Here is a 19,687-nt window from a genome sequence, read left to right on the forward strand (position 1 = left end):
TCCAATCAGAAACATGCTAGAGTGATGACACTCATACTGCACATGCACAGTTAGACCCCTCCCCCCACCAAGAAGACAGAACACATATTCAACATCTGCTGCTGCATTCATTGAACAAAACTTGTTTTGGAGGTATGAAAGTAAATTTTTTCATGAGCTGTATTTTTGTCATACTGTCCTGACCTTTTGTATGAATTAATCAAAACTTACTTAGTTTGAATTATTGTTTTGTTGACTTCTAAGTGAGATGGTTAGCATGTGTCAAGGTCAGTGTGCCTAGCCAGCACAGAATGTTCTGTCATGGCTTATAGGGTTGGGGACGGTTGCAACCGTTCCCAAGCTAAGCATCCATATCAAAACAGACCACACAACAGTATTTTTCAACATGAACAAGTCAATATTTTGGAACGAGCATCAGATTGCAAATGTTCAATTCTTCCTGTCTGACACTGAAATATGGATCGAATAGCATCTGTAACACCTGCACACTGAATCTATGTAGGCCTATGTTCTACACAAACAAAACTCAATAACTGTTATTTGATCAATATTACTAAATAAAATACAATAGGGCTTAATATTATTGTATAAATAAATAATACTTTAATAATAAAGTAAATAAGTTAATATTTTCAGAATTCTATGCTCATTGAGACAAAAAGCTAAAGTTAATTAGTGAAATTTAAGGTATTTTTAACATGTTGCAACTGTCCCTGACTTGTGTTGCAGCTGTCCCCTGGGTTGGGGTCAATTGCAACATCTGGCTTCTTCCATTCAAAAATATACTTTGAACGATATGTCATATGTAATCATCTTTAAATGGTATGGGTAATTAGCAGACAGAAGCAAGTTTAATATATACAAATTTGGTTGGTGTAGTCTAAATGGTCTCTGAGTAACTGAGAGAATTGCAAAAAGTGTTGCAACTGTCCCCAGTCTCCCCTAAAACTTAATTTTCAACTACTTTTATTAGCGACAAGATAGGAAAACGTGTATAAAACAAACTTCATTTCCACAATCAAATCGGCCAAACAAGTAATAGATATTTAGGTAGGGTACTTAAGTTTCAAAAAACGAGGCTATACAGTAGCCTACTACTGCGGTCAGAATAGCTCACTGATCGTATCATTTTGTCAGAAACTCGCGTTACTCTAAAACGTTTTGACTTTTAGTTGACAAAATGGACAACACATTATTAAAGAAACTTAATTCATGCTACAAACCTGCCATAGCTTCTCCATCCAAACCCGGCCGAGTGCAGCAATTTATGGCCAGTGTGGATTGCATTAAAACAAATGGACTGAAAATGTTAAGAAAAACTCATATCGTGATATATAGCCTACCGTTACAAAAATATATCGTGATGTAAATTTAGGAAAGGCCCTGTTAACGGCTATCATCTAGTAAATAGGTCAATAAACCCTGTGGTGTAATTGTATCATTAAAAGTCCGAGGTCAGAAGAATTTGCCTTTATCTGTTTATTCTTGCAGCAAGGAGGAGCAGATCTAAAACAGTACCAAAGTGATGTCTGTAATAGAAAGGCTCTCTGAAAACGACATGACTGAGCACTCTTTTATACAGTAGTTCCAGACAGTTACATAATCAGTTCAATACTTCATGTCTATCAAAAGGGGCACTCCACATTATGCAAGAAAACTAAAAGGAAACAGGTTGCAGCACTTAATACAGATTGTCAACACCAGAGCTTAGACAAGAAAAATGAAATTGTGTTGAAGAATCACTGCTGTGTGGGCAAAACAACCAGGGTCAAACAGTTAAATTTGTTATATGTATGGTCAGCAAGCAGAAACTTAAGTCTTAGGCCAAAAGGTTAATCTAGCTTTACAAAAGTTAAAACCTAAACAATAATTGTTTTAGGCCTAAGAATATGATAGACATCTTTATAAAAAAAGTATTTTCTATTACAACCCTTTAGTTTCAGAAACATCCAGTTTGGCCCTTTACTTGCAAAAGTAAAAACAGAGAAGTGTTTCCGTATTACTCAACAATGGATGAAGATCAGTTTGCATTGGACGACTAATCATCAAATTCAAATCAAATGTATTTGTATAGCCGTTTTTACAAGCAATGTAACAGAGGGATTGACACACGCCTGTAGAACTACCCCTCAACCAACCTAAACCCTCAAGGAAGACAAGGAAAATTTGAGAAAAAAAAACAAACAAAACCATGGGAGGAGCAGTTCAGTGCTCCCCTCCTGCAACAGTTGGTGAAAGAGAGGTGCAGAACACAGGCTGTTACATCCCTCACCCGTTTGCATGTGTGTTCTGTCTTGTGTGTTTGTTAAGTGTTACGGCTTTTCCCCCTAGACAAGGTTCGTAACACAGGCTCGTACCAGTCATACATCAATTAAAGTTAGATGACAAAATGGAAGAAACTTTGGGAGATAGCAGTCTAACGGCAGAGGGTTTGGGATTTTTTATTGTACGCCGGTAGTTTTTCCAGCTGTGGGTCAAAGAGAAGTGCTTTCAGGTTGTGACTGCTGGGACAGCTTGGTCCCGGACATCACTTCTTTGGGGTTTTTCTATTGTGAACATGCAGGTGACTCTTCAGCTGGCCATTTGTTTTACCTGAATAGTCACAGAGTTCACAGCTGTAGGGCTTCTCTCCAGTGTGGATCCTGCTGTGCACTGTTAGATTGCTAGCATGGCTAAAGGTTTTACCACAGAGGTAACAGACGTAGGGCTTCTCTCCAGTGTGGATCATGCGGTGAGTTCTGAAATGGCCAGCGTGGCTAAAGGTTTTACCACAGAGGTCACAGCTGTAGGGCTTTTCTCCAGTGTGGACCCTGCTGTGAATTGTTAAATTGGTAACATGCCTAAAGGTTTTACCACAGAGGTCACAAATGTGTGGCTTCTCTCCAGTGTGGATCCTGCGGTGAGTTCTCAAAGTGGAAGCATGGCTAAAGGTTTTACCACAGAGGTCGCAGCTGTAGGGATTTACTCCAGTGTGTATTCTGCGGTGATCTGTGAAAATGCTAGCATGGGTAAAGGTTTTTCCACAGAGGTCACAGCTGTAGGGCTTCTCTCCAGTGTGGATCCTCATGTGGTTTTTGAGGCTAGTGGATGAGGAAAGGCTCTTCCCACATGCATCACAGTGATGTGTGTCCATTACTCAGCTTTCTCTTTGCACTCTGTCTAGTCTCCCTGTATCCTGTCTTGTATCTAGTCTCTGGAAGCTTGTTTTTCTCTCTGGTTGATCCTCTGTCTGGTTACTGCTGTTTCTAGTTGAGACTTTCAATTGTTGAGTCTCTCTGGTCGAGTCTCTGTAGTCTCTCTGGAGCCTTAAGGTGTCCCTCTGTCTAATCTCCGCCCATGATCAAGTATGATTGGCCAGTAAGGGATCTGGAAGAAACAGTTCTAAGTTAATGAGAACTCAGCTTTAACATATAAAATAACTATTTTGTCCGTGTCCATTTTGCAAATGTAATGTTGATCATTTGGTGAGGTGTATGTTTCTCAAGGGGGGGTTCACAATGACTGAAGAGATAGTGTGCTGGATTCTCTAGCCTATGGCTGCAGTGGGAACATTCCGTAATTTATTTATTTTGTTGTAACTATCTGTTTGTTAAGTGCTGCCTACGAGGTACGTACCTTGAGACTCACAAAACTGTCTGCATCTGAATTACAAAAAAATTATATTACATTCACTTTTCACAACGTACTAACATACCGGTAGTGCTATCTCCATTATAGACAAATCTGGCTAACAACACAATGGACGTAAAGCTAGCTAGCTAGCTAGCAAGCACCGAAATTAAAATAAAACCAAGCACACAGTCGCAAATCCTGGCTACAACGTCAAAAGCCAGGCATATGACGATATTGCACGTACCTTTCTAGTTGTTGGAACTGCAACAGAGCTTTGATATTTAAATACATTAGGTCTCAAAATGTTAAACCGTAGGGACACTTCACTTAAAGTATCTCCATGATAAACTGCAAATGTTTACTCTTCGACAGGTCTGCAAACGCCTTTTGTAAATATATTTTAATCGTTGTCACAAATCGAGGCGATCGGCTCTAATTTTAACTGACTAGTTAAACTTTCTCTTCATTTGGGGAGACCAAAGTTCTCTGCTATCTTGCATCTGCTGTGTTGCTAAATCAGTTTGATCTTACCAGCTATATATTGTAATAGTGAATCATGAAAATATTCAATTTGCAGATTTTATAAGCCTATACAGCAGATTCTCAACTAACTATCAAAGCGTAATTAGTAATCGAAACCTTAAAACTTAAGGGAATAGAATTGTGAAATGTTTATTGTATAGCAAAATGTTACCACTAGCTTACTACTAATCAGGACCGGCCCACCGGATATTCGCCCAGTGCTACTGATGAGCCAATCCGGGCCGCTACTACTGAACAACGTTTTCTGATCCCATAAAAGTTGCCTACTGTTAAACGCAACATGTTTTTCTGTGGCAGTTCACTGAAGAACAAATTAACTCGTTCGACAAACCTACCATAGCCTACTACACCATCCAAATCCGGCAGATCATGGCCGGTGCCGATTGCATTCTACTGAAACAAATGGACTGAAAATTGTAAGAATTTCACATACCATGATATATAGCCTACCGTTACCGTCCGTGCTACAAAATTATACTGTGATGACGTAACTCTTAGGACAGAACAGCCCTGTTTGTCATCAGGCTATCATCTGGTAAATAGGACAATTAACCCCTTTGTTTCAGAACCATCCAGTCTCTTGACCCTTGACTTGTAAATGTAAATACAGAGAAGTGAGTCCATGTTCTTCAACAGTGGATAAAGATAAGTGTGCATTGGACGACTGATCATCAAATTCAAATCACATTTATTTGTTTAACCCTTTTTACAAACAATGTCACAGAGGGCTTCACATATGCTCGTAGAACTGCCCCTCAACCAACCTAAACCCTCAAGGAAGACAAGGATTTTTTTTTTGAAAAATAGAAGAAAACTTTGGAGGTTTCCAAAGACAGTTGTTGAAAGAGAGGTGCAAAACACAGGCTGTTTTGTCCCTCGCCCTGTTTTTATGCGTGTTCTGTCTTGTGTGTTTGTCTAGTGTTACGGCCTTTCCCCCTAGACAAGGTTTGTAATAGTCAAAGATCAATAAAAGTTAAATGACAAAATGGGAGATAGCAGTCTAACAGCAGAGGGATTGGGATTTTGTAGTTGTAGGCCGGTTATTCTTCCAGCTGTGGGTCATACAGAAGTTCTCAGGTGGTGACTGCTGGGACAGCTTGGACCCAGACATCACTGCTTTGGAGTTTCTCTATTGTGAACTTGCAGATGACTCTTCAGATGGTCATTTGTTTTACCTGAATAGTCACAGAGGTCACAGCTGTAGGGCCTCTCTCCAGTGTGGATCCTGCTGTGAACTGTTAAATTGCTAGAATGGCTAAAGGTTTTACCACAGAGGTAACAAACGTAGGGCTTCTCTCCAGTGTGGATCCTGCGGTGAATTGTGAAATGGCCAGCGTGGTTAAAGGTTTTACCACAGAGGTCACAGCTGTAGGGCCTCTCTCCAGTGTGGATCCTGCTGTGATCTATCAAACTGCTACCACGGCTAAAGGTTTTACCACAAAGGTCACAGCAGTAGGGCTTCTCTCCAGTGTGGATCATTCTATGAGTCCTGAATTGGCTAGCCCGGCTAAAGGCTTTACCACAGAGGTCACAGCTGTAGGGCTTCTCTCCAGTGTGGATTCTGCAGTGATCTGTAAAATTTCTATTGCTGCTAAAGGTTTTACCACATAGGTCACATCTGTAGGGCTTCTCCTCAGTGTGCATCCTGTGGTGAGTTCTGAAATGGCAAGCGTGGCTAAAGGTTTTACCACAGAGGTCACAGCTGTAGGGCTTCTCTCCAGTGTGGATCCTGCTGTGAACTGTCAAACTGCTAGCATGGGTAAAGGTTTTACCACAGAGGTCACAGCTGTAGGGCTTCTCTCCAGTGTGGATCCTTCTATGAATTCTGAAATGGCTAGCCTGGCTAAAGGTTTTACCACAGTGGTCACAGCTGTAGGGCTTCTCTCCAGTGTGGATCATCATGTGCTTCTTGAGGTTACTGGATGAGGAAAGGCTTTTCCCACATGTAGCACATTGATGTGTCTCCATAACTCAGCTCTCTCTTTGTTCTGTCTGGTCTCTCTGGATCCTGTCTTGTATCAAGTCTCTGGAAGCTTGTTTCTCTCTTGTGGATCCTCTGTCTAGTTACTGCTGTTTCTGGTTGAGTCTCTCTCTGTAGTCTCTCTGGTTGAGTCTATGTAGTCTCTCTGGAGCCTTAAGGTGTCTTCTTTGTCTAGTCTCCGCCCATGATCAAGTATGATTGGCCAGTAGGGGATCTGGAAGAAACAGTTCCAAGTTAATTCAAACATAAATATCCCACCTTCTCTCTTTAAAGCAATCCCCACAAAACTAAAGTAACGAGCGTTGAGTGGAGGGGCAGAGTGCGTGCAGGTAGGTAGACAAGTAGGCCGTCTAATCATTAGTCAGGGTACCCCTTAATGATTGGTTGGAGGTTGTTTAGATTTGAGTTTGTGAAAGAGGACACTTGATCAAAATGTTCTGTCTACAGTCAGTGCTTGCGCAAGAAGGTGGAACGTAAAAACTACAGTAACCGTGCGTGTCCACTACAGCGGCGCATAGCTTCGGCTTCCAATCCATTTTCAATTAAACCGGGCGTTGACGCTCGCGTACGCTCCCACAATGCCCTACACGAGCGTCAACGCCCGGTTTCATTGAACCCCCTCTCTCTGCTTTGCTCACCAAGAATTTGACCCACCAATGAGAAAATGAGCTATGACCGTGCTGCGTTATTGGTTTTTCCTCGAGACATCATTGCTTGCAAACGACCGAACCATGGCAGTTAGCCCCGCCTCTCTTCTCCTCGTAGCTTTTAAAGCTACAGACACAGAAACGGCACGTCCAGCTCATTGTGGGATTGCTCGTAGTGGCTGTAATTCTGCATCAAGGCTGAATTTCGGGAAAGAGGTTTCAGATACAGTATAAGGGGACCACTATATGGAGCTAGAAAGCTGACAAAATAATTTGAATATGAAAGATCTGAAATATTTGTATGTCGAATTTCATAACTGAAATATTTTGCTGTTGAATATATAATATATGAATTATTTGTATGCCGAATTGAATAATTCAAATTCAGACTGCGGAAATTCACTAGGCCAAAGCATAGACTTATATATTAATAGACGCAGCTAGATTTTTCTTCCGAGATGGCGTCCCCATTCATTTCTATGAAAAGTGCTCAGTGGCGCAGTGAGACAAGCGAGAGTGCGAAATGGACCGCGCCATCTTTCCAGACTGACTTGTCCAGTCTTGCGCAGAAGCTTGCTCCTAGCTCCGAAACTCGTGCATGCTTGCAACTCAGACCCCCACCCCTCGCCTCTCGGCTTGAAACAACGGCCCCGGTGGATGAGGTGGTATTGCATTTACGGTTAGGCACCCGGCTCTTCAGGTCGTTTTTATTCTATTAACTCCAGTCAACATATTCAAAATTACCTCCCCCAATAACTTTGGTTTGATTCTCGAACCTGGCTCACACTACTAGCTTTTTCATAAAATAATTTTTCCTTAGTTTGAAACAAATCCAAAATGGGTAAACTAGCACCCCATGTATTTGCTTACGTCAAGAAGAATTGCTTGGAAATGTGATTGTGGGACAAGCACAAAAGGGAACAACAAAAGGTGGCAGTGCACATTAATAAACAACTGTAAATGTACCAGCAACATTACTATTTTTCAACTGTAGAAAGTCACCCTAAAAAACAGTAGGCTACATCTTATAGGCAATTAATACAAAATGCATTAACCTAGTAAAAAAAAAGGTAGGCTACAACGTGATTGATTGCAAACCCACTAAATCATTTAAATAGGCTACCTTATATAAGTACATTTGATCAAAAATCATATAACTGACGCAGCACGGGCAAGCAGCCGTTTTCAACTCTATCCCGACTGCAAGCAGCAACTCTCGCAAATAGATCAGGGTTCTTGCAGGTTTCAGTAAGTCAAATTTAAGACCTTTTTAAGACATTTTAAGACCATAGAGATTTAAATTTAAGACCTACACAACGCATTACCCGAAAAATATTTAAATCAAAAGACTGAAAAAAACATGTAATTTCTATGAATGGAATTCATTTAAATTAAAAAAAGCATACATTTAATTTACAGATAAAGCAATCACATTAGAAACCAAATTGAATATTTTTGGGGCAAAGTTTGCAGCGAGCCTGGAGCTGGGTAGTGCTTGTAACCAACAGCGGAAATCGCTGTGATCTCTAGCCATAGGTGCGTTCGACTTCATGCAGCGCCGGCGTCGTCTGCAGCCGGCTGTGCCGCTGCATGAATTCAGTCCATGTCGAATGCAACTCATGTCTCGTTGAAAGTACACTTTCCCATTTTCTACACGTCGCCGAATTTTAACAAACTCTGAGGAAGCGCAGACGTATTTCGCATGCAGGTATTGCAGTTATCACAGGATTTGTAGTTTTATCCCCGCGTACGGCTATCCTCCAGAAAGAAATACAACACACCAAACCAACGTTTGGAGGGCAGCGTTCTGCTGGTTTTCTTTGTAGCAAAGACTCGCTTTGTAGGCTATGACGCAATACTTTTTTGCTACCTTGTAATAACTTTCTGCAGCCTGCGTGTCTGGAAATTACGAGGGTAATACCTTTTTAAGACCTGACAAAATGAAATTTAAGACCTCGGATGAAAATAGGGACGTTTTTAAGACTTTTTAAGGCCTTAAATTTAAAGTTACGAATTTAAGACTTTTTAAGACTTTTTAAGACCCCGCGGGGACCCTGATAGATGCAGCCAGCCGCAGCCCATGTCAAACACATCTTTCAACAAATATGGCGTGGCCGAGGTGAATAGCCAACTGTTCAATAGGTGTGTTCGACATGGACTGACCGGCTGCAGGCGGCTGACTTGAAACAGTGAATTCTGGTTAGACTTTTTGTCCGACTTGAGACGGCGCCGAGGCTAGGTCACTGTGACGTCGCCATCAAAGTACCGTGAGATCGATTCGAGAACTGCCGGCTGGTAGCCGAGTGCATTTTCTCAAGAGCAACTGCACGGGTTCTAATGACGACACAGCTATTTCATGATTGGTCAGACTCACACCCAACAACAATTTCACCAATGCTCAAATCCGGACCAAACTGTTTAATTAAATTAAAAATGTGTTGAAGAAAGGGTTTTAGTCTGCCTCTTCACTCACCGAAAGACCAGGGACGTGCACAGGAATTTTGAAGGGCAGTTGCTCTTGCCTGAAAAAAGCCCCCCCCCCCCCCCCCCCCCCCCCCGTGTGAAAACTACCCATACCATTTTGAAAAATGTAGACTTTTATAATATTTGTATGAATATAAAACCTCAGACAGACACCAGAGTATCTTAACAATGTCTGGTATACTTCCACAGCTTTTACTTTTTCAATTAAGTTTCAAATACAATGATAGAAAATCACTGAATTTTGAAAATAGCTTAATCCTCGCAAATATTAAAAGGTCACATGACATGAAAACTTCAATTTAGGAGGTTATTTAACATTAATATGAGTTCCCCTTGCCTGCCTTTGGTCCCCTAGTGGCTAGAATTTTCGATAGGTGTAAAACTAAGCCCTGGGTGTTCTTCTCCGCCTTGGAGAAAATGAAGGCTCAAACGCTCCGTTTGAAAATCTGCAACTTTTGACACAAGGAGCCTCTGCACATATTTTTGCTGGAAATGCGCCGACACAACCTCTCAAAGTTTTGCATGTCTGCGCCAAACATTTCAGCCACCACTGTTTCCTTAACTTGAGCCAGTACAAATTTGGCCTTGCTGACCGTCTGAAATTAAATTCTGGATCAGTAGGTTACTCCTTGGTCCAGCTACAAACCTCGGACAAGTAAGTCAACTAACGCTATATAATTTTGTTGCTTGCGATATGGTTACCTAGCTTGCTACCCTTAGAATCTGGCTGTAACATTAACTCTGCAGCCATTAGCTGATGTACTGTCGCTAATGTAAAGGTAGATAGCATCAAGCATGTGTGTGAATACACATTCTGTAAGGCAGTGTTGTACGCTTTGTTGTTTTGTGGATAACGTTCTGCTGTTGGTGTTATGGCGAGCGCGATATCCGCCTTTCCCCACATTTAAATGACTGAGTGTGCAGCTCTGCAAACCAGGGTTATCAGATGAGAATGGGCAAATTCGAGGCATCTTACAGCAACGGGTCTACGAGCCATTGCGATACGTCCACTGTAAACATTAGTGCATGGTGCCGCCTCTCCTCCTCATTTAGCATTTAAAGCTACAGAAACAGCGCGTTCTGAGGAAAGCTCATTGTGGGACTATTCGTGGTGGCTATTAGGGATGTCACGAGAACCGATACTTACGGTACCTTCCGATGCTAAAATAACAAAACACCGACGATGCCCATTTTTTTGAAGCACCGTAAGTACCGTGAGCGCCGATGCCAGATGTTAGCATCGGTGCTGCGCCTTCAGGAGTGTACTTCCAGTCGACGTTTACATTCAGAAAAACAAGATAACAACTGCTGCTTTAGTGATCACCCCGCTTCGACTTGTTGACAAGAAAGGCAAAAAAAGTAGTTTGCGTTTGAGGCAGATGACCGTGGCGTTATAATTAATCCGCAGAGGCCATTATGCAAAAAATGCTACCGCAGTCTTCAGACCAAGGGGGAATACTTTCAATTTAGCTAAGCACCTGAAAGATCGTCATCTGGATTTGTTTAAAGATTTCCATGCGAGTTCTGATTCAGTTCCAGAAGAGGCGCAGCACCGATGCTAACATCTGGCATCATACAAAATAAATCAATGTTCGTTAAGGTCGCGGCGAAATTCTGAATACATCCAAAGAATGCTCTTTTTCTGTTTGTTTAAACTGTCATACTAAAATACACGTTTCATGATGTTTGAGATGGTGGGCACGTGTGTTACAATGGCTTATGTACATAGTTTAGGTTAGCTGTAGTTTTAACGTTAGCCCATAGCTTAGAAGGTAAACTCATGTCATGTTCATCTTGTTAGCTGAATGGCTTAAATGCACTTTATTATGTTGTGCTATGCTCTATTGCACATGTTTTGTATGTCTTTGTAGAACATTTTGCTATTTTTCAAATATTTTAAAGAAGTTCATGGCCTACATGGAATCTTAGACAATCCTCTTTTTTTTTACCATAGTATCGAAATTGGCATAGAGAATCGTGTTATTTTAATGGTATTGGCACCGACTACTGAATTTTTGGTATCGTGACACCCCTAGTGGCTATATATATATATATATATACATATATATATATATTTTGCACCAAGGCTGAATTTCGGGAAAGAGACTTCAGATACAGTATTAGGGGACCACTAATTCCTATATAAAAACATCCAAAAACAGCATGTCATGTGACCTTTAACTTTTTTCAAAATTGTGTCCAAAAATCATACATATACACCAGAATGATTTTAATAAAGTCTGGCCTACTTCCACAACCTTTCAATTTTCAAAAATGTTTTAAACAAAACTCATAAATTGCTAATCTCTGAAAAGAGCATTAAATCCACGCTAATATTAATAACTTTTTCAAAATTGTGTGTCTGTTTGTGCACATTCTGAAGATGGTTTGCACTGTGAATTTGCACTGTCAGTTCTGTTTTTGAATAAAGGGTTGAGAATTAATGCTTTTGTTTTTTTATCCGATTCATCTATTAATCGAAAAAAGAATCGACAGATTAATCGATTACTAAAATAATCGTTAGTTGCAGCACTAAACTAAATACATAAATGTAGTAGTTAACAGGATCTGTCGTGCGGCCGAGTGGTGCAGCTTTGACTCATCCGACGTCGGCAAGACGTATGTGCACTATCTGGGTCTTCCTCTGAGTTTGTTTACCATTACATGTACATTAACAATTGTCATGTGATATCTGCGTGAGCTTAGGTGCGTTCGACATGGACTGCGGCTGCATGAAACGACCGGCGAGAGTAGCCGCTTGCAGTCGGGGAGGAGTTGAAAACGGCTCTGTGAAGTCGGACATTCCAGCTTCTCGTGGTTTGCTGCGTTGATGTCAGTCATGGCCGATCAAGCGCTGTTTGTTTACTTTACTTTATAATTTAACTTGCTCTTTCCGTTAGTAAAGAGACTGACTAAAACCTTTTAACCACATTTTTATTTCAATTAAACTTTTTTAAGCGTTGGCGAAACTGAAGGTGTCCGAATATTCCAAAACACGTGTCAAAGTTGTCGTGTGTGAGTCTGGCCAATCATGAAATAGCTGTGTCGTCACTTGAACCCGTGCAGTTGCTATTGCGAAAATGCGCTCGGCTACACAGCCGGCAGTTCTGAAAAAAAAAAACCCTATGCGCATGTACGCACCGTCGCCATGTTGATAACGAGTTAGAGTTGCTTCGCTATGTACTGAATAAAGTGCCATTCATTGTTGAACACAGAGACTAATGAGTCCTGTTATTCGTCTCGGCGACGACTGCCACAACAATAAAATGATTTAGGATTAGAACCAGGATTTAAATCCAATAACATTACTATACTCTAATACATGTGTCTAATTTTCAATTTAAAACTGGATAGTTACAACATAGAAAATAAATCACGGAATGTTTATGAGCACTCAACATATAGATCCACTACAGCAATACAGAACTCAGCACACTATTTTAATGCTGCCCACCAGGGTCAAATTAAAGTTCACAGTACCTAGTACGTACCTTGAGACTCACAACACTGTCTGCATCTAAATAACAACAAATACTAGTCCACATGAGCTAATAAAGACACACTGAATTTAGCTCACAACACAATCGAAGTAAAGCTAGCTCTAGCTAAAGTAGCTAGCACCGAAATGAGTTTAAAAACAAGCACAAAGGCTCAAATCCTGGATACAACGTCAAAAGCAATTGAACTTACTTTCATAGCTATTAGAACTGCAACATAGCTTTGATCTTTAAATACATCAGGTCTCAAGATGTTAAAACGTTGAGACACTTTACTGTACGTATCTCCAGAGAATGTCTAATGTCTTAAACAGGCTCTGGTAGAAACCTTGATCAGCAACGCTGCTATTGGCTGCATGCTCAGAAGTCTATGGCTGCTCTCCGTGGCCAAAATGAGCGCCCTGTTTTTTCCGCAACAGAGCCAACAGAGCAACAGCTTGCTCGAAGGTTGTTCCGAATTCGAAGATTTAATCAGAACGCCAAGGAACACCTCAAAGTCTGCAAAATCCAAGAAATAGGGCTGGCAAAAAGTAGCAGTCCACATTAAATGTAGAGTAGTGACCACGCGTTTTATCGCTTATTATAGTAAGCTAGGCCTATGTTTTTTTATATATATACTTTCATATTTTCATTTATCATCTTTAATTTCATATGATGTGGTTTCAACAAATGTATTGTTTTGATGTCAACCATGATGTCAACCCCCTCTTGCAAATTCAGCGGAAATGATTTAAAATGTTTAGATTACATTTTATTCTCCTAATTTAGGCTGTAGGCCTATTAGCACTAGCCTAAACAGAAAAAACTAAATGTCAATGAATGTCTTTTGTGAAAGAAACACCTAATGTGTCAACACAATCATCACATGTTAAATATAATTTGTCTGCGCAGGTGATTTTCTTTTTTTCAATATTGCACCCTATTTAGTCCCACTTCTCACACCATAAGTATATCTGATGGGCCTGGATTGTAGGTGGCCTATATTATTTTTATTTCCTTTTATTTTATCTAACCTGATTTTGATGTAAATTCCATGTGGACTGTATTGGATTTGCCATGTGCCTTGAGGCACACGGGTGATACTATGTAATTATGACATCATAATAGATTTTAATGACATCAGCATACAGTTCCACAAAGCTGTACATGTGCATCATTTTAAAACCAGCAGATCATTGCTGCAAACTTTTTGAAGTAGCCTACATTTCTAGTCAATTTTCTTATGAACTTACTAGATAATAATTATTCAACGATAGCATGCAAATCAATGCACTCTCACACCTCAAAATGAGTGAGTATTACAATATTAACTGCTGTAGTATTTTTCAAATGCTTTCAAATATTGTACAACATCATCACATGTCACCACCATCTGATTTACACAATGCCATGTCACATTTAGTGTTTGTACATTATTAGAAAACACTAAACACCATTTGTATACATCATATAATTAAAATGACTTGAAAACCACAAAAACATGATAACTTCACTATGAATGTCAAGTCCGTCATCGCACCGTCACCACCATCATACAAAAATATGAACTACTGTGTGGTTTAGGAGTCTGATAGTGTTGACACAAAATGTCAAGGTAAAAAACACTTTGATAAAAAGAGAAAGGTTGGGAGGTTGTATCAAAGAGTAGCTAAGGAGCTTAGTACATGTTAAATACATGGGCTACTAATTTGTCTGAGAAAGGGGTTTTTTGTAAATAAATATTGCACCCTGTTTAGTCCCAGTTCTCATGGCACAACCATTGAACTAATATATTCTATGGAGCTGGATTGTAGGGTACCTATATGATTGTTTTATGTTTTACAATATTAACTAATCTAACCTGATGTGAATGTAACTTTCTTGTGGATTTTATTGAATTTCCCATGTTTCAAGAGGCACAAGGCTAATCCTACATATTTGACATCATAATGATTCCATGACAACAGCATACCATTCTACAAAAATATACATGTCTGCATTTTACAATCTCACTCCAGATCAATGCTACATTGCTTTTAAAAAGTCAAATGTTCATGAACTCAATAGATAGTAATAATATCACAATAACGTGTGTATCAATGCACTCCCACCTTGAAACATGAGTGAGTATGAGTGACTATTTTTTTCAAATGCCTTAGACTATAGTCTATAGACTACTAAACATTCAATGTAATGACTATAGGTACATAATGATGCATATAGTAGCAACATTGTTAAAGACGATAGCTAAGGTAGCTAGATTTAAACATACATAATAATAAAGACAGAAAAAAAGAGATAGATGGACAGGCAAAAATGTTCAATATACATGAATGTGTGCGTGTGTGTGTACTCTGTAGGATCGTTTGAGGAGAAGTACGTGGAACTGAGCTGTCTTGGCCAAGGTGGCTTCGGCTCAGTCTACGCTGGACTCCGTATAGAGGACAATCTGCCTGTAAGAATGACATAACACACACATGCAAAAATATACACACACACACACACAGCAGTATATCATTTTTATAAATCAACATGTTGTATTTCGCCCCACCCATCTCTTTCGATAGGTGGCAGTCAAGCATGTTCCCATTGATAAGGTCATAAATACAACTGTGGTGAGTGGACCAATCCCCCTTTTACAATTCATATATTCCATTTTAGATTCTCATTCTGAATTGTCTGTGTCATCCAAAACCACAGTCTTCCAACGGATAACATCCCTATTGCAGCATGAACTCTAACTGGTTGTCTGTGTTCTCTGTGTTTAAGACCCTGCGTGGGGAGCTCCGCCAGCTCCCCCTGGAGGTGGTGCTCCTACTGATTGTAGGACAGGGTGGGGCAGACATGGCTGAGAAGGCCAGGGATGAGGAGGTGAGGGGTGAGGCCAGGTTTGGAGACGGTCAGGCAGCAGTGGAGCTGCTGAACTGGTACGAGCTGGACCAAGAGCTCATTATAGTTCTGGAGAGGCCTGTACCCGCCGTGGAACTGTTTGACTATATCCAGGAGAGAGGAGGATGTCTCCCAGAGGATCAGGCCAAAGTGAGTGTGTACAGACAAGTTCATCACAGCCATCCACCTCCAAAGAACTATTTGTGAAAGTCAATATTCATCACCATTTGCCCCTCTTCTCCCAACTGTCCATCTTTCTCTCGGTCTCTTTCTCTTTCTGTAGATCATTCTGAGGCAGGTGGTTGAGGCCATGGTCAATTTTCACTCTTGGGGTGTCCTCCACCGAGATATTAAGCCAGAGAACCTTCTGGTGGAGACCGGTTCTGCAGTTCCACGGATTAGGGTTCTGGACTTTGGCTGTGGCTGCATTATTCAAGAAGCACCCTACACCGAGTTCCTTGGTACGTTCCCTACTCTTGTATTTTCTCTCAACCCCCCCCCCAATCCATATTAAAGAGCAATATATCATCAAAGATTTACCTTGATGACAAACACAAGGACTGGAGCAGAAATAAAGAATGGACTCAGTTGCGATTGCACCCAATCACATACTGACACACACTTCCATGTGCGGTTTAACTAAGGTTGTTTTGTGTGTGTGTGTCAGGGACCAAAATGTACATCCCTCCTGAATGGTACCTCCATGGTTCCTACCGGGCGGTTCCATCCGCTGTCTGGCAGCTGGGGGTACTGTTATACAACGTGCTGTCTGGGATATTCCCCTTTCGCACACCCGACCAAGTCCTTTATTGTGATCCTATCCCTACCATGGATAGGTTTTCCAGCCGTAAGACACGCATCCACATGCAGACGAGAAAAATAAACATACACACTCACACAGAGGCACACACATGCTTTCTGTCTGTATCTAACTGACAAATAAAAGACTTGAACTTGAACTTGAACTAACTGACCAGTTTCTTCCACTTCTCTCATATTCTCTGCTCTCTCTCTCACACACTCTCTCTCTCCAGAATGCAAGAACCTACTTAAATTGTGTTTGGCAAAGTGCCCTGAAGACCGGCCTACTCTAGAGGAAGTCCTTCTCCACCCGTGGCTGCATACAGAGGAGGAGAGGAAAGCAGAGAGACAGAAAAAGAGAAAGAGGAAGGAAAGAAGAGATGCAGAGAGCAGCAGAGGAGGGGAGCAAAAGAGGAAGAGAGAGCCGGAAGAGAGACAGGATTCGGGGGAGTCTTCGACGGCACTGTCCCTTGAGGACGCCTCGTCTTCGTCCTCCCTCTCCCTGTCCCAGGGCAACACCAAGAGGTGTAGGGTAGATACCAGGAGCCCCAAGGTGTCCCCTAAAAACACCACGGCCACAACAATGACCCCACATGGTACACATGGAAGAGGTAAGACACACAAACACAGACAGTCACAGCCATGCACCAGTTTAAGTTCTCCTGGTCTTCCTTGCCCCTCGTGTTTTCTGTCTGTCTCCGTGGGTGTGTGTTCTGGTCTTAGTTTGGCCTCTCCAGGCTCCCTGCACTCCTGGGTCTCATTCCAATCACCCTTTCTAGAGGTTGGTAAATAACGACTTTGTTATTTTAATCCTGTCTTGCTTTTCCCTGCTTTTGTGTCCATCCCCTACTACTGACAGTGGGATGCTACTGTGCTACTTGGACAGGGGTCCAAGACAAGGACCCAGAGGAGAAGCAGGGCTACATGGAAAGGGAGACAGAATTTGGCAGGTCAGTGGTAAACCTCCTAAACTTTGAACCTCATCAACTGAGTTTTCAGATGAAGCATTGATTCTGAGAAAGGCCATGAGTGAGTAATATTGTTTTCCCCAGGGCCCATGCTGTGTCCACATTCCCAGAAATCAGTGATACAGCACTGCTGCCCAGAGCTCTGCCTGTGCTGCCCGAAGGCTCTCTGCCTGTGCTGCCCAGAGTCCTGGTGCCCGTGCTGCCCAGCACCGAGCCCTCTGCTCCTCCTGAGCCCCCAGCAGAGTCCTGGTCGACTCCAGCACCCCCAGAGCTCGGTGCACAAAAGAAGCCCAGCCTTGGTCACCACCACCGACCCCCTGAGCACCTCTGCACATCCAGACGGCCTCCAGGTCTGCCTCCAGAGCTGCCCCGGCTTTTCACCCTGCCTCCTGGCCGGCCTCCAGAACTGCCCTGGCCTTCGTCCCTGCCCCCCGGTCGTCCTCCCGACCTCCCCACTGTCCCTTTCTCCCCCCATCGCCCTCCAAAAAAACACATTACAAAAATTCAGGAGGAAGGAGGATATCTCCCTGAGGATCAGGTCAAGGTGAGTGTGTTTACAAGTTCATACTCACAAACCCGTGTCTGGAATAATACAAAATCCTGTAGAAAACAATTACAGATCACAGAGCACAGACCCTGGATCCAGAAAAGCAGTCAAAGGACGGTTGGAACAAGGTTCGTATGGAGCCAGATGAACACTTGGACGGAAACAGACGTGTGAATGATTTTGAACAGCATGAATGAAGCTGACAAGTCCATGGAAAATGGACACCTGAATGAATGATGCTAGTGTGGAGAAACAGCAGGGAAGACCAACACACCACTTCATACATACAGTACAGACATGTTCCTTTGGTGTACGTAACACCAGGAGAGAGGAAGACATCTCCCAGAGGATCAAGCCGAAGATATCTCCCAGGGATTTCCAAGCCGTAAGACACGCATCCACACGCAGGAAATGACATGCACACTCACCCGAGACACACATTGTCTTTATCTAGCTGAACACAATCCCCTCCACTTCTCTCATATTCTCTGCTATCTGTCATTCTCTCTTTCCTTTTCTCTCTTCAGAAGATGTGAACCTACAGAAGGAGGCGGTTTGGCAAAGACCTGCCCACTCTGGAGGGAATTCTGCTCCACCCTTGGCTGCAGTGGTCCAGCCCCTCCCCTTCACCTCTGGGAACACACCATGGGTCGGTGTGCAGCTCATCCACTGCCTCACCACCACAGACCACCTGGGACAGAACATCTTTTTTTTTTTTTCAAACGTCCCAAGCATATTTACTACACACTAAATAAATAATGCATTATATGCTTAACTAGTCTGTTTATTTCTGGGAATTTAAATGTCCAAATACTGATTTCAAATGAAAGTGATCTTCTGTCCTTTTGAGCTCATACTAGAAAAGTGTCCATGTCCGTGATGCAGACGGTGATTGAGATGGTTGTATAATTAATACAATGACACACAGGCAGCCATTATTATCAAGTGATCGATACAATGCTAGTCATGTAAGTCCATTCTTCCACTACTGATAGGTGTTGTAGCCTACATTGGAAATCGTACCTGAACGGGAGGGGAAGCAGATAGGAGAGTTGGTGTAGGCATTGAGGAAGTGATGGAAAAAGTGATGGCCCCAAGATTAATCCTTGCCGTACACCCAGTGTGCAGGCTTTAAGTGGAGAGAGTGTATTGCTTACACGCACACACTGTTGACGGTCACTCAGGTATGACCGTATAATTTTGTCCGAAACTTGTGTTATTCCTACAAACAAATGCTTTGTAACTAAAAGTTTAGACTCTTAATTGACTAAATGGACATCACATAGAAAAGAACTTCCTTCATGAGACAAACCTGCCATAGGCTACTCCATCCTAATCCGTCCGAGTGCGGCGGATTATGGCAGGCACAGATTGCATTCTATTGAAACAATTATGGACTATTTTTTGGGGGAAAAACTCATATATCGTGATATAGAGCCAACCGTTACTCTCCGTGCTACAAAATTATACTGTGATTGGGTAAATTGTAGGACATAAGCCTACCGCCAAGCCCTATATTTAACACATCTCTGTTCCAGTCTTAATCCTCCAGTGAGGTAGATGAGAAAGGTGTAAACTGCCCTGTTATCAGGCTATTATCTGGTAAATAGGACAATAAACCCCTTTTGTTTCAGAACCATCCAGTCTCTAGACCCTTTACTTGCAAATGTAAATACAGAGAAGTGCTTCTGTATTCTTCAACAATGGATAAAGATCAGTGTGCATTGGACAACTGATCA

The 19,687-nt window shown here is 41.8% G+C and overlaps 3 protein-coding genes across 3 annotated transcripts; 1 reads left to right on the forward strand and 2 right to left on the reverse strand.

Annotated features, from left to right (window-relative positions):
• The first annotated feature begins 76 nt into the window (after positions 1-76).
• On the forward strand, positions 77-18,703 carry LOC124486559 (calcium-dependent protein kinase 27-like). Its single transcript, XM_047048251.1, has 10 exons — positions 77-132; positions 15,104-15,198; positions 15,311-15,358; positions 15,513-15,782; positions 15,916-16,093; positions 16,300-16,479; positions 16,667-17,044; positions 17,293-17,383; positions 17,486-18,333; positions 18,476-18,703. Exons 4-9 carry the CDS (start codon positions 15,588-15,590, stop codon positions 18,120-18,122), a joined length of 1,659 nt encoding a protein of 552 aa, XP_046904207.1. The 5' UTR covers positions 77-132; positions 15,104-15,198; positions 15,311-15,358; positions 15,513-15,587; the 3' UTR covers positions 18,123-18,333; positions 18,476-18,703.
• Positions 1,560-3,138, reverse strand: LOC124486562 (zinc finger protein 679-like). The gene has a single exon (XM_047048254.1). It carries the CDS (start codon positions 3,131-3,133, stop codon positions 2,528-2,530), a length of 606 nt encoding a protein of 201 aa, XP_046904210.1. The 5' UTR covers positions 3,134-3,138; the 3' UTR covers positions 1,560-2,527.
• LOC124486561 (zinc finger protein 239-like) lies at positions 4,865-13,139 on the reverse strand. Its single transcript, XM_047048253.1, has 2 exons — positions 12,958-13,139; positions 4,865-6,350 (listed from the first exon to the last, which is right to left on the reverse strand). Exon 2 carries the CDS (start codon positions 6,121-6,123, stop codon positions 5,266-5,268), a length of 858 nt encoding a protein of 285 aa, XP_046904209.1. The 5' UTR covers positions 6,124-6,350; positions 12,958-13,139; the 3' UTR covers positions 4,865-5,265.
• Positions 18,704-19,687: the final 984 nt, after the last annotated feature.

Source organism: Hypomesus transpacificus, chromosome 24 (assembly GCF_021917145.1).
Source record: "Hypomesus transpacificus isolate Combined female chromosome 24, fHypTra1, whole genome shotgun sequence".
NCBI classification, from domain to species: domain Eukaryota; kingdom Metazoa; phylum Chordata; class Actinopteri; order Osmeriformes; family Osmeridae; genus Hypomesus; species Hypomesus transpacificus.